At 39.3% G+C, this 26,109-nt stretch overlaps 2 protein-coding genes across 9 annotated transcripts in view; both read left to right on the top strand.

Annotated features, from left to right (window-relative positions):
* The first annotated feature begins 866 nt into the window (after positions 1-866).
* On the top strand, positions 867-13,137 carry nr1h3 (nuclear receptor subfamily 1, group H, member 3). Of its 3 annotated transcripts, none has more exons than XM_026319865.2 (11): positions 867-982; positions 3,297-3,504; positions 5,072-5,154; positions 5,572-5,814; positions 7,352-7,618; positions 7,758-7,963; positions 8,541-8,720; positions 8,805-8,904; positions 9,070-9,183; positions 9,403-9,497; positions 9,826-13,137. In XM_026319865.2, the coding sequence occupies exons 3-11, from the start codon at positions 5,112-5,114 to the stop codon at positions 9,970-9,972; spliced, it is 1,395 nt and encodes a 464-aa protein (XP_026175650.1). In that variant the 5' UTR covers positions 867-982; positions 3,297-3,504; positions 5,072-5,111; the 3' UTR covers positions 9,973-13,137. The 3 variants fall into 3 exon arrangements, with proteins under 3 accessions (XP_026175650.1, XP_026175651.1, XP_026175649.1); XM_026319866.2 differs by lacking the exon at positions 867-982 and adding an exon at positions 1,869-2,052; XM_026319864.1 differs by lacking the exon at positions 867-982 and adding an exon at positions 2,563-2,672.
* Positions 13,138-14,963: 1,826 nt separating this feature from the next.
* madd (MAP-kinase activating death domain) overlaps positions 14,964-26,109 on the top strand; it is a 43,523-nt gene continuing 32,377 nt past the window's right edge. For 3 of the 6 annotated variants that reach the window (XM_026319658.2, XM_026319657.2, XM_026319654.2), the window contains exons 1-4: positions 14,965-15,342; positions 20,742-20,965; positions 21,696-22,337; positions 25,059-25,362. In XM_026319658.2, coding sequence (XP_026175443.1) covers positions 20,907-20,965; positions 21,696-22,337; positions 25,059-25,362 — 1,005 coding nt within the window. In that variant the 5' untranslated portion in view covers positions 14,965-15,342; positions 20,742-20,906. Of the gene's footprint in view, positions 15,343-15,862; positions 15,978-20,741; positions 20,966-21,695; positions 22,338-25,058; positions 25,363-26,109 lie in introns of those variants that run through there. The other 3 variants (XM_026319656.2, XM_026319659.2, XM_026319655.1) reach the window with 3 other exon arrangements.

Raw genomic sequence — 26,109 nt, 5'->3', positions numbered from 1 at the left:
TGTGACCATTACCCAGCATTTTTTCCTGCTTGCCTGGACATAATAGTCATTTAGTCATACAGGCCAATATTGCTTTTTTTCTCTCTCTTTTTCTTAACTATACATGTATCTGAAGCCAGGTGCAACATCCTCCTGAAATATTGCCATGTGATTTGCAGGGCTTTACACGCTGGCCGATTGTACTATCAGACTTTTAGGAGTGCTCAGCCCCCGAAGGAGAATATGTCATTTATTCAGGGCCTTATCCTCTCTCCCAGTGATCTGTCTGCTGACTAAATCCTGCTCTGTCCCCTTGTCTCCATCACTGTCCTCCTCTCTCCTTCTCTGTGCTGTCAACCAAATAGCACCCTTAACAACCAATCACAGAATCAATAATATAATAAGCAGTATGCATTGATCATTATGGATTTAAAACATTGTTCTAATGGTATTCGGTTGATGTGAGCAATGCAGTCATCATCCATCCATCGATGGAAGAACAGATTTCCACTTATTGAGGGTTTGTCCATTAATCAATAAATTCTTTGTGTAGCTCCACAGCCAATGTGTTTAATTCCATCATAAAAACTGCATGCAACTCAGCAGTGGTTTGTTAATTTGCCATGTGGTGCAAATTTACCCTTAAATCTAAACATAAAACTAATTTTCTTTCATTTGTTAACGAAGAAAAATAATTGCAGTGCTTTATAACGCGAACTTTAACATTAGTCAAAAATAGGCCTAGAGACTAATCAATATGATGATTTTTCGGGTGCTGAGGTGAAATTTAGGCTACACGCCGCCTGTCAGACCGAGCCCAGGGCAGCACAGTCCCTGGGGCAACAGGATCGGGGCCGACGGGTCACATGATCGCACGGCGCTGGCTAGTGAGCTAATATGCTACCTGCGGTTGTCAAATCTGCTTCCGACACAAACGAGAGGACGGAGTAGCTCGCCCTAACTAATAAGGAGGTCGGGAGGAAAGTCGCGACGTCCCTGGCAAGTCAGCCACGTTTTACTGTCGTAATTTCTAAACGTGCTTGTGTGTGTAATGCGATAAGTGGAAGTTGTCAAACGGGAGTTGCTTTGGAGTGAGGCTAATGCTAACGCTAACGACACTGGCCTTGTTTGAAGCTAATCTCACCCAAATAACTCTTTGAAAATTTGTTGCTGTCACTGTTTCACAGTTAACGAGGTGGGTTTACCCTCGATGCATTCAGACATGGTTAACATTAGCTGGTGTCTATAAGCCAGCTGTTTGTTTGGCTACCAGTCAGACAACTTGGCTAATGTCAAAACACGGGGTTTAGCTAACGCAAGCAAGTGTCAGCAGAAACTTGTCAAGTGTGTTTTAAGGTACGACTTGCCCTGCCAAGTGTTTTCCAAGAGTTATTGTCAACCAGCTAACTTACCTGATCCTAACCACTGAGGCTAATTGGAAATTAGCTAGTTTATCTTGGCAGATGACTGCCGGGGTGTGCCAGTTTAGTTTTATAGCTTTGCTTTGTTCAGTATGCTTGTTTGTATGATGTGTCTAAAGAGGACTCTGGCTGAAAGCCTCCAAATTTCTCTCTGTTTCACTTATTTCTGCCTAATGTTTCACACCATGTGGTTTTGTAGTGCAAGATGATTTTAAAAAGCTCCTGACTCCCAGGCCCAGCTCCACTGGTGTTAACCTGAGCAGAGCTGGTCTCTATTCAGAAGAAGTGAAAACATATGGGTGGATCTGACTGTACTTCTTCTTCCACTAGTGTGTTTGTGGGAACTTTGATTTATTTTGGAGCCTCTGACAACTGAAAGCACTGACTTTTTGCTTTCACATCAACTTGTTGCTGAGTATAGTAGTCCGTTTTTGCTTCACCAGACAGGCCTACATCCGCTGATCCCCTGAGACTTCGAGAAGGGGACATTTCCCACTCATTCATTCTGACTATATTTGTACACTGTTTGGCTTAATGATTGGGAGGCATTTATCAGCCCAGCTTTCTCACAATGACCCACCCATGTAATCGCTGACATTGACAGTATTTGGGCCGTTGCTGCAATTTTTTCAGGCTTGGTTAATGTCCTCAGGTTGGTGTTTAGATTTTTCATTATCCACTAAACTGTCAGTTACGTTTTTGATTGATCATTAATTGCTTAGTGTATAATGTCAGAAATTTTTAATACAGGTCATAATTTTTTAAAAAGGCATAAGTTTATGATTGTTAAAATTACCTATTTTGTCTAACCAATCAACCAGAAACCCTAAAAATTATAAAAGAAAACCAGCAAATATGATCATTTAGCAATCTGGAACCAGTAAATGTTCAGCATTTCTGTTTTGAAAACTACTAAATCACTATTTTAGACCTAATCAAGTAATTATTTAGCACCTACTGCTGAAATAATCTTGAATCAGTAGTGATATTTACGCTCCATTAAGACTGCTTGGGCTATTTGTAATATACCGTGAAAGTGCACTTAGATTAGCTGTACAGAACGTATGTAAGTAATACCTCAAGGTTGACAAAATGTTGATAAAGCGTTTAGTTTTATTCAGTGCTTCATTGATTTTTACTTGTCCTTTTGTTTCATTTCCAGCTGTCTATGAAAACATGCACTTGCACAAAGGTGACTGACTGATAAGATGCAGGGGACATTGGACTTGAACAGAGAGATCAGGGTGGGGATGACATGAAGTCACAGGCAGGGTAAAAATGTTTTACAATCAAAGGAAATGAGTTTTCTCAGCACGTCTTATCACCTTTTGATTGCCAGACCTGTTGTCTGTAAAATGGTCTCCGAGCTTGTTTTAACAACTTTAGAATGATCGGAAATCTAATGGGTGTCAACCTGCAATGCTGACATGACCTTTGACATATTGATTTGTGGTTTCTCAATATATGATTAGACCTCTTTTGTATTTTGGTCCCCACAGGTTAGGCTTTCAGTTATACAACTGACGCCTTCGATCTAAATTTTGTATTGTTTTGGTGTTTTTTCGTTTGATGCAAGTGTGAGAGAGGTTTTGGGTGGTGACAGCCTTTACAGATTGGGATCTCAGGCAATGGACCTCAATACTGGTTTATTTATTTATTTTTTAATTAAGAGCATGGCATAAAAGATCAGGTCGTCCTTAGGTGGCTACACGTGTGGTTTGAGGTTTTGGTATGTGGCATTAAAATGGGCTGCTTAAATAGGAAAAGGCAGCAGCACCACAGACCTGGTGGGGATATAAGAGCCATGCAAATGACCAATAATAACCTTTTGTGTTCCCTCTTTCACCCGCCCTTCTACTCCCTCCCTCTTGCTGTTTTCCCTCTTGTCTCCCATAGGGCATGGTAGAAAGGGACTGAAGTTCTTCACGGCTCACACTCTTAAGATATTGAATCATTAAACTTCGAATAAGTAAAGGGGATTTTGGCATCCTACAGACTCATCAGGAAAGCAGGTCCTCCATCAGCGCAGGGATATCGACTGACTGAGGTTGTGGAGTCACATGGGCGAGATGGATAGGCAATAAATAAGACATTAACTTCAGAGGTAAGGTCAGCCCAACACTATGCCTGTCACAGAGTCACTGTGACAGATTTATCTGAGCTAAATGTGACTGTACAAAATTTTGTCCATTAGTTCTTATTTCAGCATTACCAGTGTTACCTAGAGTGAAAATGCTTTGTAATGGTCAGTGGAAATGTTCACTTTGTTTTGGTGGAAAAATATACAGTTATTGGAAAAATATCCTTCAAAATGTCATTGTTTTTTGCTGCTTAATGCTGACATGGGCATTTTGAAGGCAAATACAGTATTAGTCATAGTCAAACTTTGCTTCATTTGATCTAATATTAGCCAACATTAAGTGAGCACAGTCATAACTACTATTATAAAGAACATCAATACATCTGTATGCCCACCATTGTTAGGACTGTAACAATAACTGCTTAACTATAGTTCTTGATTTAGATTTTTCTGACTGGGCTTTCTTGTCTGCTGTTGTAATGCTATAGGCAAAACAGTCCTTGTGACGTATTCATCCAAACCCAGTGCTCTGAGTGCCAAACAAAGAGAGAGTAAATGCAAACATAAAACAAATAGAGACTCTGCAAGAAACAGCATAGTTTGAGTTTGATGGTGCACGCAAGCACAATCTGACAAGGCACCAGGTCCATAGAGATGAAAATAGGCTTGGAGATAATAATGCTATATCCCTGAGATGATAATTTGATAATTAGTTACTTGGAAACTTTCATCCATCCATCCATCCATCAATAAATCCATCATCTATACCCGCTTATTCCTAACCAGGGTCACGGGGATCTGCTGGAGCCCAAGTTTTCATGAAATGTTTACTGAAGTACACCAGTTATTTTTATATAATTATTGTACATGATAGCATTAATAAAAAATTAGTGGGTATTGTTTGCAAGAAAGGATAACTGTTGAGTGGCTGTGTTATCCTTCTTGCAGTATGGTTATTAATAGCCAAAAATCATGCATGGGTGTCTGCTGAATCAGTTGGCTGAAATGCATCCATACGTGGCACATGACAAACTTTCATTTCTGCTTTTACACCCATTTGGCTTTCCTACACAGGTTTTTTTTATAGACAGGGTGTGAGTTGACTCCAAGGCTTTTCGTGTTTTAGATCTTTCCAAGAACTGCTATATGATGTGTAAAATCATAATAATTGTCCTGCTTTTTAGCCACATCATTCTATCAATACACAACCTAAATATAGTAACACAATCTACCCAGCAGATTTTATTTCCTACCTTGTTCACTGGGTTGCTTCAGTATGTGTCTGTTATTGGTAAGGACTAATCATAAACCGATACAATTGGTCAAATTAATTCAGGTTTAAGTTAAGCACAGAGGGCAGACACAGAGGTTTCCAGCATATAATTTCTGTCGGCCTCTTCACAGGAAAATTGTTGTCCCCTTGACAACTGACTGCATACAATACAAGCAGATAGCCTGTCAAAGTGCATGAGTAGAGCAAAGTGGCAAAAATAATTTTGTGTCAGGGGATCTTCTTTTTGTTTGAGAGATTGTTTGGGTTACACCTGTAAAAGTGCCATTATAATTGAGCACGATTATGTTTCTTGCACAGGTATATGTTGATTTCGTAATGACAAGCTGCTGTGCAGAAGATGTCCACACTGTCTGTGACTGATATCCAAGATGTTGGTCATGGTAAGAGGAACAATTTCATTCACATGTTTTAATCTGGGATAGGTCTAATTCTATTAATACCTCTTAACTGTTAATACTCTCCCACAAAAGCTGTGTAATTTTCTTCTATGCTGTAGGTGTGGCTCTTATATTGTGTTATTTTCTCTACCTAACAGGAATGTCTTGATTTATAATGATACCAAGCTCAGGCATGGGTATTTGCAGTTTTATATATTTGTTTGGCTTGTAACTGCTTGGATTTTTACAGCCTCAATCCCAAATGCAATATTATCTTTACAATAGTACATTCCAAGAGTGCTGTGTTGGCTTTTGGCTAATGAATATAAACATTTATGTTGAACATTTGTAACAACTGAGACGGAGACAGGTGGAAACAAGTTGTCTTGAATATAACAGTTTTTGTGTCTCTTGTGTCAGATGAGAGTAAGGTGTTTGATGGGGCCTCTGAGCTGCAGCTGGACTGCATGGTTGAGGAGAGCAGTGGAAGCACCACAATGAAACATGATGGCCTGCTGTCACTGGCTGACCTCTCCCAGCCAGATGGCTTCTCCGCCCCCCCTCATAATGGCCCTTCACTTACTGAGATGAACAATCCTCTGCCGGTGGAGCCAAGTGACATCAAGCTGGACCCAGCTGCAGGTGACACATCAGCCAGCATAGGTGAGAGTAAAGTGCTGACTTTAAATAGATGGAGTACACACCTTTGTTACTTTCTAGAACTATGTCTACGAGGTCATGCATGTATAAACTAAACTGAAATATATGGCCCACATCATTATTAGTAGGAGTGTCTAGTTATAAAGCTTAAAAAGACGTGCAGTTTCTCTAAATGTTGTCGCTTTACTTACTATCATTAATCATCAAGACTTCACTGTGTCAGTATGCTGAAAATGAAAATGTTACAGCATGCGTGGCTGAATGGAGTCAGGACGGCTCACGCATTTTACACGGATCACATTTTATTAAAGTGAAGTATATATTTTCTAAACACACAGTTTGCTAGCACACAGTCAGCTGTTACATATATACCAGCTATAAAGTTAGAATCTGTGTGTGTTTCTTGAAGTATGAATGTGTGTGACAGCTGCAGTTTAGACCAACCAGTATTTATAATTTTTAATTTCTTTATCTCAGAAGACACACACAGTTGCACACAGTTTGACCTTTCTTATAATGCTGTGATATTGGACATATTCATTTTAATTTTAAAACTTATATCCTAGTTTCAGAGTGTTTTCTGCATCCACACCACAGTTTATTAAATATATTTATATTTTAGTAGTAGTTACCCCTATATTTACTGTCCATGCTAGTGCAGTCCTAACTATTAGTCCTGTGAGAAATGGGTTTTTTGTTTTAATCATCTAATCACTAATGGTGTAGTAAACCAAATACTACAAACCTTTAACAATAGGCTTTAAAAATTATCACAGCGTGTAATCTGTTGAAATTGAATTTTAGGTTACTGGATGGTAGTAGGTTGTACAAAAGTACTGAAAAATAACTTTTTGTTGCTTATAAAACGCTGCAATAATTTGCATGATAGTCAGCCAACAGTTATTTTGGTTGTTGATTTCAGGAAAATAACAAATTTTCCCCAAACAAAAGTAAATGATCTGTCGAGATAAAGAATAGCCACCATGGTGTCACACTTCTGGCCTATTTGCTCTCTGTTGTAGTCATCGTTGAAAAGCCACACCAGTGTTACTTCTAGTTTTGGTTCCTGCAGCATCCAACTTCTTTTTAGCTGTAGCTTTCTCAAATACAGTCTTCCATTTTTGAACAAAGCTGCTATGGGTTAACATGTCATTAACATGTCTACCTGCAAAGCCTTGTGGGAGGTTTCTGGCCTGAGTGTAAGGGCAGGGCGTGAGCAAGGACTCACGTTGTGAGTTGACAGGCAAGTTGGCCATTCATTGGTTTTATGCAGGTCACATAAAATGATTGGTCAGGCTTTTTTTTTTTTTTTTTTTTCAGCCCTGTGGCTGCCGCAGATGACAGACTTTGTTTTCTTTATGTCGTCAGTCTATTTAATTTATTCACTGTCATGAGGATGAAACACTGTAACAAAAAACTGCTCCTGAAAGCAATCACCTACACTGTGTCACCACATTACACTTCCAGGGAATATCATGAGCTGGAAAAAGTTGAAATTGCTTACAATGGTTTAACAACCTCCTTTTTTATATGTTTGTAGATGGTCAGCCTGTGAAGAGAAAGAAGGGGCCTGCTCCAAAGATGCTGGGCAATGAGGTGTGCAGTGTATGTGGTGACAAGGCCTCTGGTTTCCATTATAATGTGTTGAGCTGCGAAGGCTGCAAGGGCTTCTTTCGACGCAGCATCATTAAAAGTGCCCAGTACAATTGCAAGAATAACGGGCGCTGTGAAATGGACATGTACATGCGACGCAAGTGCCAGCAGTGCCGTCTGCGCAAGTGTCGGGAGGCAGGCATGCTGGAGCAGTGTGAGTGTCTGACTGCCAACTAAATCAGAGATAGAGAAGTTGTAGATTCCACTACATTTTTGACATGTCAAAATAAAAGGCATCTTTTTAACTTGTACTTTGAGCTTCAGTCAAGCTGTGCATCTTCTTGGACCTGTAGGTGTGCTCTCTGAGGAACAAATTAGGCTAAAGAAAATGAAGAAGCAGCAGGAGGACGAAACAGCCCGTACTTCCACAGTGGTCACCCCCAGCCCTCCACAGGAAGCACCTACACTGGATCCACAGCAGCAGGAGATGATTGAGAAGCTGGTGGCCATGCAGAAGCAGTGCAACAAGAGGTCTTTCCTTGATAGACCAAGAGTGACAGTAAGTGAATTTCCCAGAGAATTGGATTTGTTTTCCATAGTGTGCACAGTGATCTTATTTATTTGAGACCTGAAACATTAGAGTATAACTTCTGCCATCCTCTCCCCCCAAATTAACGCTTAATGTAACAAGCGTGTTTAAAAAGTATTTAAACATGAATAGCTTAAGGTTCAGTGGTTTGCAGTTGCAAAAGTTGATCGTGACGATGAAATTAGTTTCATTAAATGAATGAGTGGTGTGCTCTTAGGGTAGCTTTTCAGTGTTGATGATTGGTATCCTGCCAGGATGTGGTCAAGGCAAAAAATAGCTGCTATAAAGAGTAGTTATTGTCTGACAACTGGTCTGTGAAGATACATATTCACACAGAAATCTGGAGTCGGTGTCTGGTTTAAAGCTAGTTGATTTCTGCTGCCCAGGTTTAGCCTGGAATATGTTGGGGCGGCTGCTTTGTAAATGTATTGGCAGTTGTCTTGGAAAAATGTAAAGAGCAAGCTGTCGGACAGGAATGTTTACTCCATGCCAACCAGTTCGCAAGTTTGATTGTTTGTGTTATCACTTTTTTGTGTGTGTTCAACAGCCATGGCCACAGAGCCAGGACTTGCAGAACCGAGAAGTGCGTCAGCAGCGGTTCGCCCACTTCACTGAGTTAGCAATCATGTCGGTCCAGGAGATTGTGGATTTTGCTAAGCAGCTTCCTGGTTTCCTGGAGCTCACAAGGGAAGACCAGATTGCTCTACTTAAGACTTCTACCATTGAGGTTTGTCATCATTTAGGATGAGATATTGTTTCTTGTGCCCTGTAGCAGTTGCTTTTATTTTTGAAATGTGCTTGTTTTCCTCAGATTATGTTGCTCGAGACATCTCGGCGGTACAACCCTGCCATCGATAGCATTACGTTTTTGAAAGATTTCAGCTATAATAAGGAGGACTTTGCCAAAGCAGGTGCATTTTCTCTTTTCTGCCTGTAAAATATATATTATAGATATGACCACTGCAATAACTACACAAGTTACAATTGGAGATTAGGTGATTAAACATAGAAAGAAAGCCTGAAGGCCACACATAGTTATTGCCCTACATTTCCTTTGTCAACCCTCACCTCCTTAGGTCTTCAGTTTGAGTTCATTAACCCCATCTTTGAGTTTTCGAAAGGAATGAATGACCTGCATCTGGATGAGGCGGAATATGCTCTGCTTATTGCCATCAACATCTTCTCTGCAGGTCAGAATTCATAATCTACATAACCTACAGTGGATTTTCAGTATACAGGCCTTATTTGAAGCTCATGCTGATCCTTGTAATTCTCAAAGGGACAAGCTGGCTGTTTTGCATTTCTCAGAAAGTATGAATCACATTTTGCAAAAAAGGTGATCTGTAATAAATTATTGTGACAGTGTTTTTTTTTTTTGGTTTTTTTTGGGGGGGTTGAACTCTGTTTAGATCGACCAAATGTGCAGGATCATGATCTGGTAGAGAGGCTGCAGCAGCCTTACGTGGACGCACTGCGCTCTTACATCATGATAAAGAGACCAAACGTAAGTACCCAGTGGTTTACATAACCTCTTCTCTTTTGACCGAATGCATGTCACCGTAGCCTGTTATTGTCATCACAAGCACATTGGGTCAAGGCTGAGGTTACTTTTGTTGTTCAGACTGGTGGTGGGCTCGAATAGTTAGATAGTAGTTAAATAAAAGCCATTAGGAGAAACTGGTTAACTGTAATGCCACAGTTAGATGTAAGCCATCTAAATCAATTGTTACATTAATGTAAAACGGAGAATATACGTCACTCCTACAAACAGAGAATTGATCATAGGCCTGAAGATCTCTCATTTCCGAGTTCTGTTCCAATCCTTTTCCCAGGATCACTTGATGTTCCCTCGAATGCTGATGAAGCTGGTGAGCCTCCGTACATTAAGTAGCGTCCACTCAGAACAAGTGTTTGCCCTTCGCCTCCAGGATAAGAAGCTTCCTCCACTGCTCTCTGAAATCTGGGACGTCAATGAATGACTTCACGTGATGTCACACTCCGTGGCTTTATGAAGCCTGAGACAGACATGACATCCAGCAGGAACACTGACTCCTTTCTGCCCATGTGGTCAGTTTGGTCATAGCGTCGAGATTTTCTTTTCTTTTAGCAGGATGGCATCATTGCCTTTTCCTCTCAGACTGACTGCTAAATGGTTTTTGGTTCATAAGAAGAAACATGAACATCTAATTTTTTTCAAGCGTTGTTTGTGTAGATGCTGACATGATTGTGGCAATATTAAATACCTGCATAAGGCAGTTATATCTAAATTAATATTTGTTGAAAAATATGTCAGTCTCTAGTGCAGTTCCTTACTCATCCTCTAACAACTATAATCAGTTCTGCGCAGGTCTTGACTGTGGCTCTGTCACGTCAGGATTACTGCCGGACATTCAATAGTGATTTTTTTTTTTTTTTATATATTTTTTTTTTTGCAGTTGTGCATAAGATGAAAATGGATGCAGAGTTGGGCATGAGCAGATATGCTGTTCACTTTGTTGATCTAAAGGTAAAATGGTAGTTCATCTGGTTGGGATTGTGCATTGTGATATGGCAACAAATACTGGTGTGTTCCTTTGGGAGTAAATACAGAAATCAAAAGCTTTGTGTAGTCACTCAGGTAAAGTAATGTGAAGTAGACCTCTGAAAGCTGGAGGTTTCTTTTATTTGTATTTCAATAACTTTAGTTTTCTTCCAAGGGACCTTTTGTGGTCATATGGATATCCATAAACTTTACATAAATTGTATTTTCATTTTCACAAGAGAAATGTAGAGTGCACACAAGTTTCCACAAGACTGTACAATCACATACTAACGCACAAGAAAGTAAAACTCTGCAGCTGACTGGCAGGCTGTGCCCTTATTCACAGGAAATTGTGATGTCTTTTTTTCATACACAACACTTGTACCTTGAAACAGTTGGTACTAATGTGTCTTCATATTTCATATAAAAATACTGTCATTATTGATAAATCAAAATAGAAAGGTCTGCTTATATTAACACCTTATTTGTATGATGTAATTTCATTACAAAACTGCAGTTATTTTCATATTTTGATCTGTGATTACCACTAGAAACGTATAAGCAACACACACAGTTTGAACCGGATGCAGAGAATTTCTCAGCCTTTTATTTTTGATAATATAGTGTATAAGTGACGCAGAGAAAATGTTTCGTTGAACATACAGTGACTTGATCTAACTTGATCTAAAGGTCTACTATACACTGAGTATCTTTGAACAGGTACTCAACATGCAAACAGCTTTAACAGGTCAGATTTTGAAAACCTCACTAAAAATGTACCAAAATCTGTATAAAGGGGAAAACAACAGAAAAATGGGTGTGAATGTTCAAAGTTTATGTTATAATAAACATAACTACAAAGATTTAGATGTTAATATTTATGCTGTTTTCCATGCATTCTCAGTGTAAACTTGAAACGTTGCAAAATGGACGATAAAGTAATGTGTAGTTTCATCATTGTAAAGTTTATTCACACCATATTTGCATTGCATCAAGGGCTGAAAACTGGACTGTGTAATGCCATTACAGCCTGTTTTTGTAGTGACCATAATTTCATTAACTGTCTGTAGCACTTTCCGGTTTGTCATCATCAGATCTAAAATGTTGTTTGCTCTGTCCTAACACTGTCAACCATGTCAGCTTTTCACCACTCGTTCAAAATGCCCATTGAAATCGGCCATTATACATGACTGTTTAGCTTTTTGCCTTTTTTAGCCCCGTTTTTTTTCTGGCTTTAAATTATTAAAAAAGGTAACATATAGCTAAAATTGGATGTTAATTCTTCTCATAACCACATAAATGTGAGTCAGTAGCACAGGCCTTGTTTTGATTTGATTCATGTTAAATAAGCTTGCCCTAATTTACTTTATGGATTTAGTGGATTTTTAAAATGTGAATTTCAATGTTAGACTTGGGTTGTCTATTTCCTACTGTGACATGTTAAAATGTCTTCCGTGAAAAATAAATCTCGTTTAGTATCCACATCCATTCTTACCTGATCAAATGAATACTAATATTCCTACTTAATACAACTCTAATGGTGAAAGCATAATGGCTGGGTTTCCTGCCTAGGTTGTATTTACCATTTGATATATAAAAATGATTCTTTTGTTTTATTTTGTTGATTAAAAGATCTAATGGCTAAATTGAGCAATAGTCTATAATTTACTGCATCTGTGACTTAGCTGGCTGACTGAACACTGGTTGACTGATTTTTAAAAAAATGAATAGTAACCAGAATATATTTCTTCCCCTCCTCTGACAGTTGCTTAGAAAGACACCTGACAAAGGGGTACATTAATTTTTGCAGTACGTTAGCATAAAAGTTGCCAGAATTAAATCTCCATCTTGATATTAAATTTACATTTCAAGTACATGAAAAAAAGAATTTCCTGAGGCACAAACACAAAGTCAGAGTTTAAAGATGTCCAAACATTTTCGGATTATATCGAGCCTTCTGCCCTTCTTTTCTAAACTTGAGTCATCTTTTATTAATGATTTTTTTGTTATTGATTTTCTTAGAGCATTCCAGTGTTTATTAATGTATTTAATAGTTTTCTTTTTGACATTTGGATCAATATTAAACGAAGATTAATACAGGAGTGTACAGCATTGTTAAACCATACCAGTGATTTGTTTCAGTTGGCTCTGCAAAACTTTCTTTGGGGGCATTTTGCAAAGAAATGTGGGGTTTGCTTTTGGTTTTCAGGTTACTGCACTAACCATTAAATTCAAAGGTAGTCTGTTTAATACTGAGGTCACTTTTCCTGCGTGTCCAATGTAAACAAACCCACTTCAATTCACAGATGGAACTGGATGAAACAGAAATGTCTTGTTCTATTGTGCTATACTCTGATCAAATGAGCAAAAGGCATCAGTTGTTGGCTTAAATCTTCGTTTCTTAGTGAACATGGTATTTTAATGTTTTAGATATGAAGGTGGATTGTACTGTATATATTATGTAATAGACATTATTGATCTTGTTTAATTCCTGTTCTCACAGGGTGACACTGTAAACATTATTGATATATAGAAACACAAGCCTATTTTAATACTTGTAACTCTTGAAGACCACCTGTTTTGTATGTACAGTATAAATTAAAGATATGCTGTAGTGCTGATATTTTTGGAATCAGATTCACTTGTTTACCTGTCAAATTTTAGATGTGCTGATGATTTACACCTCAAATGAGACCAGCGTATTTAACGGGAAACTGCACTGTCTTAGTTTACTGGCTTCTTTTGCAGAAGAGTGAAACATTTCTGTAACTCAGTCGTCATCAGAAATCGATAAGTCACTGACAGTCAAATCAGTGATTCCCAGTGATGAATGATGGAGTGTAATGAGTCTGATTGAAGATCTGTGAAATAATACTATGTTTATATGCCTATGTGTTTTGATTGTCTCAGATTTTAAAATCCTCTCAAGTTCAGCGTGCATAGGACCACTTAGCCTCCAGGGGGCCCTTGAATGAATTAAAAATGTGAACTTAAAAGGGAACCCCACTGATTAAGTGTTGCATGGACAGTATTAAAAATGGATAAAAATTGATCAGGCAGAACCTGATAGCTTCAAGCCTGGGATTTACATTACCCAAGATGCAACTGCACTGCCCGCAGTTCTTTTGAGATGTTGGTCTGTTATAGTAGTAGTGGCTAATGTAGCCATAAGCTTCTATCCTCAAGCAAGCGATGTTAAGCGCATTAAGATCACTTCTTTCTAATTCCACACCCCTGAGATTTTATTAATTTTGAGAGTTGTAGTCTTTAAAGTAGCAGTTACTCTGATTTCATCACTACCTCTGACTTCACAAAAGGATTCATATTTTTTTGACAGGCTGCAGTAGTACTCCAAAGATCTATAAATAGTAATTGATATGTAAAATTTCAGTCCCATTTCATGTTCCTCTAATATTTTTTTATGTGTATTTGTATAAGGACAAATATAGCATGAATTAGTGTCACATACCACAGCATTTATATCTTTTGCTAATTTGTTGTGCCTTTAAATGTAAACCAAAATTCAACAATTAAATTTAAAGGCTACACAAAACTCAGCAATGCATAAAAACAGTCATGATACAAAAACATTTAAGCATCAGATTGCTAATGTCCATATGATCCCCCTGTTCCTACTTCAGGTTGAATTGAGATGCTCTCAGTCATGATCCATATATTTATATTTTAGAAAATGTCATCTATGTATCGAGTAGAATTACTGCAGACAGCATTAAGTGTTTTTGTCAGCTGTGTTTATTTTTTCTATGCTAAAATGTCATCACATTTAACATTTTAAGGTTTTGTGATGCTACAGAATAAAAATGGGATTGCTAGAAAATTTGGAGAGCTTTTGAGGGACTTAATAATAAAAGGCTAGTAATAGTTGGCACCCCTGACTCAGTTGAAGTTAATATTATACTGCTGAAAAAGTAAAAACATTTATTCTAAACTTTAACTCCTAGTGTAAGTGAAAATGCTATAGATCAATGTAGTTGATCTATACGGCAGATGTCAAAGTGCAGGTAATAAAGTCTGCAGCTGAAACAAAGTTTGGAGTGAGTGTCAACATTCAGGCAACCTGAGAGAGGAAGTGGATGCTATGCTTCGTCTGCACCCACCCAATACTGGTGCAGTTGTTTAACATTACCTAACATGGATGAATTAATTAATGTGATACACTTCTGCTTGTTGTTATGCCTAGTCTATGTTCTTCATAGGCTAATTTAGACAATAATTAGTATAATTAGAAATGTGACTTATACCCAGAAGCAAATTATAATTGTTTTTTTCTGTTCAACAAGGCTGTTTTTGCTAAAAGCGCCTAATATTTTATGTGCGACCTATAGTCCAGAAAATACGGTAGTTTCGGGGTGCTGGGGTGGCTATCCGACAGTACAGGGCCCCAAAAGGTTTTGAGCGGCCCTGTTAGTGGGCGCTATAAAACACGGTGGCAGCGTTAGTCCCTGCAGCTTTCAGCGGTTTTCGTCAGGCTTGTTTGTCGCTTCCGTTAGGTCGGGCTCTGAGTATGCGGAACTCCTAGCGGACAGAGGATGAGGAGGATGTTGTGAAGGCAGGTTGTAACTGACCGAGCCGCATACAACGCTCCTTCCTTTTATTTTACTGAGGAGCAGTTAAATGGGGTAGCTGGTCTTTTCATCCCGTGTTTCTAATTGTATATCATAATGTAAAAACTAATCAAGGCTGGAATCAGACAGACACCGCTGCTTCTTCTCCCCCTGTGTGACCGAGTAGGACTTCCACCACCCAGGCCGTCCTCAGCAGCTGGCTTCGCAGCGAGCGTTAGCGGCTAACCGGCTAATGTAAACAGGTGAATATGACCGTACTCAGCGCCTGAACTATTTAAACACGTCCACCACGTTTGTGACTCATGTTTTGAACCGTTTTCCGATGTGGCCCCTGTCGACAACACTCGACGGGTCAGTATTTGTGAGATGAATCGGTCAACCGTTAGCAGCTAGGCGGCTAGCTAGCTAATCCATCCGTGGCGTAGGAAGAGGAGGTGAGAGGATGCGTCGGTAGAGTGAACATCGAGGCCTGACAGCTTGTCTTAAACAAAGAGGGTAACACTGCCACAGGCTACAGGAGCTGCTCTGTCTGACCCATCAGATAGAGACTTATCACATTTGTTCAAACGTAACTTTTGATGTTATCACAGCCTGAGTCTTCAGTCTGTAGCTGCTAACACCCTCGCATGCAAGGTTAGCTCATGTGGGATTTAAAGCATCACTTGGTACTTGTGTGGTTTTGCTCAATGTCAAATGAACAGTGGTGGAGAGTAACTAAGTGCCACATAGGTCTCTACGTTGTGCTGCTCCACCTACACCATCTAGAATCAGCTTTAAAATGCTGCTCACACACAGATGCATCAGTAACAACCTAATATACAAAATACTACAGACCTGACAGAGGACATTTGTCTGCAGAATTGGTGCTTTCGATACCGTAAGTACATTTTGCTGAGAATACTTTGAGAATATGTCTATGCTTTCACTTATGTGGAATTTATAAGTCAAGACTACACATGTTAACGGAGGAGATTGATGTAGTGGTATGGGTCAAGGATCTCAGGGTTTCATCCACCACTAGCTTCAGACAAACACATCAGTCATTTACTGACGTGACCAACTGCAGGACTGATGAGATAAGGCAGATAATTCACTTGCAAATGGACTGAATAGGCATGATGTACAAATTCAGAGGTAATTATGGATGTTAGCAAGGTGAAGATCAAAATCCAGTATAGAACCTATTTCTTGCTGACTCTAATTATTGTCTTACCGTCTACTGTTTCTTAGCAGTGTCTGAGCTCCCTTCTGGGCATTCAAAACATTCAAGTTTGCCATGTGATTACTTGCATGGTGGCACATGATCCAAATGCAACCTGTCACCACACCAGTGCACCCAACTACCATTTTTATAGTACAAGTGATAAGTGAAAATTTGAACACATACAGTGATTCTTCTGTGGATAAACAGAACTCTGTAAGTGGTTTGCTTATGCCAGTTTCATGACCAAAAATTTAGCTCCCAAGTTGGAGAAGATCTAGGAACCTGGTCATGTGCCAGATGTCATTGAGGAATTTTTAGAAATGAATATTTAATTTGTTTGTGTGGTACTTTTGTCATTGTTAGCCTGAAAAGGTCCAGAAAAGCTCTGTTATTTTGTGGTAACCTGTTTTATTGACAGGGGACCAAAGAAGTTTGTTTATTTTTACAGGCAAGAAAAGATTGTAATCTAAAAGTGAGAATGCAGTGATCAATACTTTTTTAAAATTTGCACTTGATCACTCTCTTTTTGTGTTCTCACTGAAATAATCCTAATTCACCACCAGTTTTCTCTACCAATTGTCACTGCCTACAACATGGACTGGCTGTAAATGCTGTCCATGTTGGAGTCCTGTGAATCATATCTGTCTCATCTCTGTGCTTACATAATCAGCAAGTGTTGCCTGCAGACTACTGACCAGATTCATCAACCTACACCATTATCATGCCTTTGACAGTTGTATAGCATTGTTAGTTATTCTTTTATCTCTCTTTTTTTTTTTTTAAGAGACAAAAAAAGTTCAATACCAAGCTTGCTCAGTAAATAGAATCAGTGAAGTGATGTAGTCCTTCCATCCTCATCTAAAAATAATCCTCTGGTCCTGGGCTTTGTGCTGGATGAGTCTGCCTCTAGCTCTGCTGCTTCACTGAAAAGCAATTCTGGCTTAGCACCAGGAAGCATTCATGTTGCCAGACCTGCATGTTGATTCACTGTCCTGATGATTTTCTAAGATAAAAAGGGTGAGGACTGTATTCCCTATTGGTTTAGCCTTCTTCGTTAGAATATACCATGTTATGTTTCTGCAGTTTTTTTCTTTGTGTAATTATCTATTTCAGCAAGGAAGGTTAAGGTTTTGACTATTGCTCACAGTTTTGCCCTGCATTGTAGAAATGGTATGGAGAACTAGATCTTACAATGCAGCATTTCAGCAAAGGCATATATTCTTACCAGTCGAAGAGAGTTTCCTGTACTATATGTAAAATGCCAGTTTAGTTTGGCCATCTTGCTCATTGACATGCAAAAGCCAGTAGAAGATTATCAGGTTAGCAGTGTATTTAAATAATGTTTATCACGTGTTATGAGTGCTGACACTAAGCTTACTCGAATAGACGGTGTAACGCTGTTTGAACTGTCTAGTTTGGAACCACATACATCAAATACTGTTGCATTGGTCGGTATTAACTAGTTTACTCATCCTGTATTATAAGCTTGTCAAGTACAGACCAGCTTTTCTTCTAAAATATGAAAATATTTTTATTCCATAACTACATTGTCTTAGTTACCTTTTTATCTTAATAATAGGATTTAATGGATCCTCTACTTTCAAGTGGAGCTATTAAATATAATTAGGTCTGTAATGTATCTGAAGCCTTCTGTGATAAAGTCGCCCCTAATGTCCACTGGACGAAGCTGCTTCACACAATGGCAGTGCCGTGGCTGTCGGGGTTAATGACAGCCTGCATCAGGATGTGTGATTGTAGTGGCCCAGTCCTGAATTATATGCAGTTCATTTGTCTGCCCTGTTATCTTGTGAGCCTCGTCTGTTTTGCTAAATGAGGTCACATTTCTGATGCATGAAATTCATATTAACATTTCTTCATTCAACATAAATATATAATAAATGATGTATTTCTTGTATTAATCACATTAATGGTCATATAGCCAAACTATTTTCACATTAAAATGATCTGCTTCTGAAACGTGTCCAGTGGATATTAACACTGTTGTGAACAATAACACAGCCATGTCAGATCGGCTGTCGTTCATAGACAGCTCCAGTGTCACCAGTGAAGCAGGAAAATCTGTGCAAAATGAGCACAAATTCATGATTTCCACTGTTAATAATTATTTTTAATGGTTCTTTTGTAATTTGACAATTATGAACATATAAATATTTTAATGAGCTGTGGCTTTTTTTTTTTTTTTTTTAAATTGAATAAATTCACAAATCTAGTAGGCATTTCAAACATTTGTCTGATCATCTAAACCAATAAGATTTTGCTGGCATGTAATGGAGATATGGTCATTTCAAACCTATGCCACATTTTCTAGTAGAAAATCCTCCCAAGGCAGTCTTTTTGATTTGAATGCATAAATGGTATGAACCACTGGCTGACTTATAAATCCATTAACTTATCGGTGCAGGGATAACAGCCTGACAGTGAAAAATTGCTGTCGGTTCAGAGTGTTTGTGTTTCAGGGTGGAGGTTCTCTAGCATGTGGCATTTGTTGGTGTTGGAGTAAAGACTGCTTGCCATGGTATGACACTGGTAGGTAGGTCCTGTCACTGTAAGTTATATTTATTCATCATGTATTACAGCTGCTTATCTGTGTAAGCTGTATATATCATACAAAATATAGTAAGTATATTGTATTAAGTGTAGTACAATAATGTATATGTGTTTGGTTTTCATGAGTCTAAAGAATCAGGTGTCTGGTGTTAGCATTTGTCAGGTTTTAGTATTTGTCCTTTTCTGAGCCAGGGCTTCTTTGAAGAGCTGCCATTTTGTTTAACATTCATGCTGGGAGAAATCTGTTGGGGAGACAAACATGTAATTGTTATTGTCTTTAGATGCGTCATTGTGGATGTAAAACGCAAGAGTATTAAGTAGTTACCTAACAGAAATGAAGCCGGGTGAGTTTCAAGCTTAACCTCTGACCTGGGAGGGGCAAGTTCTATGTGTATGTCAGTAAGATGTCATTGCAGCTAGTATAACAATCCAAAGATTTGCAGGTTAGGTAAAATACCCAGAGATTTGGATGGTTGTATATCTGTATTTGTCAGCACTGAGGTAGGTTGGTGAACTCTCCAGGGTGTATCCTGCCTGTCACCCACTGTCAGCTGGGATTGGCTCCAGCCCCCTGTGATGATCAAGGATAAGCAGTAATAGCTGATGGACGGATATTCCAGACCCTCTCCTGGCTTATTTGTTTACTTTTGTAAATAGTGTCTTATGCTCTCTTCACCTTTACAAAGAGTATTTCTACTGAACAGTGTTCCTTTGAGAAGATTAGGCACCACTTTTGTTTGTGCAGTTTACATGACTTGAGCACAGCGTTACTCTCTTTGTCGTTTCACCAAAGTGGTTGAAATATATATATTTTTGTGATAGTCTGTTATGTTGACAGGAAGTGGCTGTTCTCCTGTACTTGTCCTTTACAGCCATATAAGAATTTTTTTATTAAGTGGCAACTTGACTGAGAAGATACAAGGCTGGAGCAGTAAGTATGTTGGTGGTGGGGAATAGCCATCTGTAGAGGGGCTGTTGTGGAGTTGTGTTGTAGCGCTTATTCCGCCAGGGCACCTAATCTGCTTTACTATGTCAGCAAGCCTGTGCTGAAAAGTCTTAATCCTCCAGCAAAAACAGTCAGACCGGTAAACACTGAAACACTATCTGAATGTACCACACAGTCAGATCTGTTCAGAGGTATGACTTTATTGCTTTTTTCATTTGTGGTGAAATGTAGGTGACATTGTTGTACACTGGAAAAACTAATATTGTCATGTCTGGTAGAAATGATCAATCACCCTGTAAAATGGAAGTTGTCAATACCTGCACAAAATAATATCTTTCATCTGCAAAATAAATGTAGATGTGACATTATCAATTATGTTTTAAGTAGAAAAACATCTCACAGTACATTAAACATTGTCTGTAATTGTGGAGGTCGTCTTTTCTAAGTTCAGGGTTTGCAAAAACAAAGAACTATCCAAAAAAGGTTACGAGTAGTCGAAATGGAAACGATTTCCACTGGCTTTAGCTTTACTAAGCTAGAATTCATTACAACTACATTTTGCTCATTTGCTGATTGTCATTGGTACAAAACCGTCTCTAATGGATTATATGTCACTGCTTTGAAGAAGCAAAGATGACACATTGTTCTCGGTCTACTGTTTTTCCTCTACTTGTAAAACTGAAAAAAATATGTTTCATGCTTCTCCAAGCTCACCTGTGTATGTGGACAACATATCGTCATGTGGGGCAGAAAGGCATCTTGTGAAAAGTAAAGATTAGATGGATGAAGGTAGATTAGAGACTACTGCAAATCTGAGTGGAATTACAGTGCGTTCATGTTGTTTTTCACAGGTTTTTACACAGTTTAAAGACAAAACCTGAAACAAAAGTAATAATTTTGTTTCTTTTGTGTCTGTCTTGTAGGTGTGGCTTAGGCTTCGTTTTGTTTTGGAACCATTACAATGATGAACAAGAAGCTGTGTTTCAACTTTACACCTGAACCTTCCCAGCTGTAATGGAAAGACACCGCTGACTCCGCTGACTCCGCTGATAAATATCCTGGATGCTGTGACGTACAGGACATCCAAGATGGAAAAAAAGAAAGTGTGCCCTCGCCTTCTTGACTATTTGGTGGTGGTTGGAGCAAGGTAAGGACATAATCTGACTTCTAGTATTTGTTTGGGTTCAAATTAATGAGTCAACCTATTCAGAGTGTGGGCTTTGCATATTTTTTTCTAACACCAATCTCTGTGCCAGTTGAGGAAATTCCTGTCAAGTCTTGGAATTATATATTTTTACTGGTTAATTACAGTTCATTTTCTTGATGAGCCACTTTGATTTCTTACCTCTAACACAGCTTATAGTGTTTTACAGCTACTGAACCCACAAATGCTCTGTCAGACCAGCTCTGTGCCAAAATGGCTAAACATCATTCATTATATTGGCACTTTGTGTTCCTGCTGGTGTATATGGGATGTTATTGCAGTCTCCACCAGAGTAACGTTGGGTGGTTTTATTAAAAAAAAAAAAAAAAAGGTTTGCCACAGCACACCTTATACATCACACATTAATCACTATATGTGTATGCATATTTAACACATTCTGTAAATGACTATCTAATTTGTAACTACTGAGACTTGCAATGAAAAATCACTAACTGCTTCTGACCTGGCACAAGGATTAGCTGTGGGTAATAGTGTTTCGTGACTGATGGTATGAAGGACATTGCAGAAAGTCGGTGTATGGCGTTTAAGAAGAGAAAATGAAACTCAAAGAAAATATTCAGATGAAATTACAACACATTTGTCTGGATCACATGGATCCATCAACTATATGTTGGTGCTTTCAAAACAAAACAGCCTGTCCATTATCTTCCAGGCAACCAAGTAGCGACAGTGTGGCCCAGACACCTCAGCTTCTTCGCCGCTACCCACTGGAGGATCACCATGACTTCCCACTCCCCCCAGATGTGGTGTTTTTCTGCCAGCCAGAGGGCTGCCTGAGCATACGCCAGCGTAGGGTTAGCCTACGTGATGACTCCTCATTTGTTTTCACTTTGACCGATAAGGACTCAGGAATCACTCGCTACGGAATCTGCGTCAACTTCTACCGCTCTTTTCAGCGAGGCCATCACCGTACTCGTGGGGACAAGAGCGGTCACACAGAGACAGCAGCGCAGGTGACGGAGACTACTAGCGAAGGGTCCGATGGTAGTGGTGGAGGCCCACCATCAGCATTGTCTCCACCTAACAATGTGGAGTCCGCACCGCCGCCTGCCTCAGGAGAAGAGAGTGGACAACAAGGTGCTGAGCTAAATGCTGGCAAGTCCCCACAACACAGACGAAGTGCTGCGAAAATGGCAGCTAGGAACCGGAACAGCACGCTGACCTCGCTGTGCATACTCAGCCACTACCCCTTCTTCTCCACCTTCAGAGAATGCTTATATATTCTCAAGAGGCTGGTAGATTGTTGCAGTCAGAGGCTAACGCAACGTGCTGGACTCTCTCGTGCCACCCAGAGGTAAGGCTAAAGATTCCATTTACAAGTGTACATACAGCCCTTCTGCAGTATGAGTTTTATTTATTTTTTTCTCACAGGGTTCACACTGGTTGATGATTAAACATATCTTAATTGTTTTAGTTTGACAGAGGTATCATTAGCTACACTCCCAGGCAGTGATGATTTGGCTTGAATGTGGTGCTACTGAAGTTCCTAGTGTCACTATTAAAACAAACCTGGCACACCATAAACACCGAGATCTAATCACTAATTGGTATGAAGTTACTGAACAAAAAGCATTAAAAGCATTTGGCCAGTAGTACATTTGTATATAAACGCCTTTAAATAGTTTAAAAAGAAGAAATAAAGTTAATAATTCATCTGTAAGCGGTTGAATGGCATCTGTGCATTCATATTGGCACTGCATCTGAATTATTGAACAAAAAATAGCTTTTACAGTATCTCTGCAGCTGCCAAAGCAACACCTACTGCTTTCTTTGTTTCCCCATTTGTTTCTCATTGTCCACCTGTGACATGTTGTTTTGTTGCAGAAATATTACAAGAGCTTTTGTATGTGGCACCAGTTTTGCAGGCCATCTGCAGCGTGTGTCATGTTTTCACAGTATGCTATTATGTGAACGCACTCCACCTTGATGATAAATAATGGCAAACAAATTATCCACAGTGCATTTCATTGTTTTTTTTGGATGATATGTGTCACAACAAATATTGCTTCATAAAGTGTTACAGGTTCATTTCAGTACCAAGCCTTTTAGTTGGATGTACATTCTGTTAAAAAGGGCATGTTTACCCTGGAAAAACCACATAAAAATGTAATAGGAGCTGCGTGATGGACCATAACATTTTGCAAAGTGTTTTACTTATTAGACTTAAAGCAAAGAGCTGTTTTTTATAATTAAACACTAGGGGTGATTGTTCGTATTTTAATTAAAATTGTGACAATACAGCACAGGTACATATGGTTGGTCAACACAGCTGTACACAGTATTTTGTTGTTGTGTTGAGATGTGGCAGTGTTTGAAGTGCTCTTTGGGGTATTTTGTTGCCATGGGTGACACAGTAGATGGTAATTTTGGAGTGACAGAGTGTTAATTAGGCTGTCACTTCACACTGATTTAGGCCCAGTATGACTGTTGGTTTTCACCCAAGGCACACATGCTTTGTTTTTTGTTTTTTTTTCATCTGTATGGCTTTTTGTTGCTGTAGAACCAGTTCATCTTATCCACTCATCACTAAATGGGATTCTAGGAATGTCTAATGCACAGTTAATCTCATACTTGGACATTTTCTTCTGGTGAAATGCTGCAGTGGATGCTCATATTAATAAAGAACTGTGGCATCCTTGAAATGGCTATTGAAGCCAAAGGCTGACCAGACCTGAAAATCTTTTTTTTTTCTGACAGGGTTTGTTAAAATCTGGTGTGGCCATGACGGAGAAAGAGGAGAGTCATTGCATAATGGCCATGAGCGCTTTGTGCTATGGCGGCCGTGACAGATTGAGGTCTCTGGCTGCCTTTAGGTAGCAGCTGTAGTTGGTGGGAGGGCTCCATAGGACTAATGATTTTTCTCCCTCACACACACTAAGTAGACTCTCTAGAAAGGGTTTAATGACACCACGAGTGAATAGAGTGATGATTTTCACATCAATATATTGGCAATTGCTCAAGAGCTTTCCTTGTGTTTCAGTCTCATTTGCTCATAGAGTAGATATTCTGCAAAAGGCTTAATCTGTTTCTGACTAAGTGTATTAGCTTAGTACATTTTGGATATCAGTGAGAAACTACTCAAATTTTCTTTTAACTACATCACTCCTCATAAGTCATCATAGTTTATTTTTGTCCACCAATTTACACTCAATGATCCATAATGACAAACTTTTGAATTTTCCTGGGTAAGTCTGTTCAACCTTGATTCAGGCATTTTATTCCATCTTTCCTGAAGCTGCAAGATGAGGGATAGAGTGGGGGAAGACAAAGTTAATTGGTGTCTTCCAGCTCCTGATTGACTGAATGCACCTGATCCAGGGACTCGGCAGTAGGTAGGGCAGGGATAGTGGGAAAACAAAAAGATCAGTGTCCCTCGAGGAACATATGTTGCCCACCCATGATCCAGGTAATGAGCAGGGCCTTCTGTTCTCCAGACATATTGCAGGTGTTCTGCCCTGACATGGATCCCTTACCTGAATAGTTTGATTTGATTGCCAACTCTAGGAAGAGTTCTGGCAGCTCTAAACTTATTCCATTTCAAAATTATTGAGCCACTGGGCTCCTGGGAACACTCATGAAGTGTGAATTGTTGGACCATACATACACTTTTGTCACTTTAATCTGCTAAATGTGGATTCTAGTGCAGTTCTACATACATCTCAAACATATATATGTCATATGCTCCGCTGGCTTGGCTTGATCCGAACCTTAAATGTCCAACAGCTTTGAAACTCTTGACTGACCTGTGCTTCTATTGTAGCTGAAAAATTTAGTGGGTGCCGACACTGATGCTGCTGACAGCCAAAAAGGAGTTCAGTTTTTAAAAACACATACACATGGATTCTGACAGCAGTCACAGTCAGAGGTTGTCAAATTTTGTGTTTGAAGACAATATGTGCTATCACATCTTTGTATGTTTTTGTTGTTGTATGCAGAATCAGGTGCTAGAACCTTGTTAGCTAAGTAAAACTCACGATCAGGAATGAATCAAAATCTTGATTTATGTCCTTGTCAGGGACACCATGTGGCGAGTATTCACTGGTGCATTGTCGGTGGAAGAGAAGGGCAGCCAGCTGCTGGCTGACCTGCGGGAAATTGAATCCTGGGTGTACCGGTTACTGCGTTCACCAATACCAGTGGCGGGTCAGAGACGTGTAGATGTGGAAATGCTGCCCCATGAACTCAAACGGCCACTCACCTTTGCCCTGCCTGACAACTCCCGCTTCTCCATGGTTGACTTCCCCCTGCACTTGCCTTTGGAGCTGCTGGGTGTGGATGCCTGTCTTCAGGTCCTCAGCTGTGTCCTGCTAGAGCACAAGGTAAGAACATGTACAAAAGTGATTTCAGAATCTATAATGTCCCTTATGATTTATTTATATGGGGCAAAAGATGTTTGATGGTTGGCCTCAAGCTACAACCTCTTCAACTTTGGGATTTTATTATAGACCAAATGAGGAGGAAAAAAACATCTGGTTTCTCAATGAAACTGTCACTCACCTTCCCAAGATGTCTTACTCGTGTTTTTTGTGTTTTGTTTTATTTTATTTATTGTGTTTTATTTGCCAGTGGGTATGATCTGAGCACGGCATGTCAGACCATTCCTCTCTGAAAATACGATTTCACCAAGCAATTATGTTTTCTTGTGCTATCAACAGTGGAGATTGTTTAGGCTCCTAGCATCTGCTGGTTCTAGGTGGTTTACACACAAAAACACTTAAGACTCAGCAGCATGAGTGGAGAAAACTTGCATCACTGTTAACCTGGTATCTCAGTCTTCAAAGATGAGCTGACATCTCTCTCTTATATATCAGTACATCTTACTGTATGTAGTGAAGCACCCACTTACAATTTGGCACAAATAATGACCCATTATCGATGGTCAATGGTTTTCTCTGCACTGTAGCTCTGGGTCCTGCCAGAAAATGTTTTCCAAGACCACCTGAAAAAGGCTTTGAGTCACTTTTGTCATTTTTTTTTTTTTTTTTTTAAAAGCCATTTCACTGCAGAGTGTACAAAGCATGATGGGTAAAATACATGTTGTACACTGTATGACTGAAAGGAAAGAC

The sequence above is a fragment of the Mastacembelus armatus genome, chromosome 3, assembly GCF_900324485.2.
Source record: "Mastacembelus armatus chromosome 3, fMasArm1.2, whole genome shotgun sequence".
NCBI lineage: Eukaryota > Metazoa > Chordata > Actinopteri > Synbranchiformes > Mastacembelidae > Mastacembelus > Mastacembelus armatus.
Note: the sequence above shows the minus strand (reverse complement) of the source record. Positions and strands in the feature narration are given on the sequence as shown.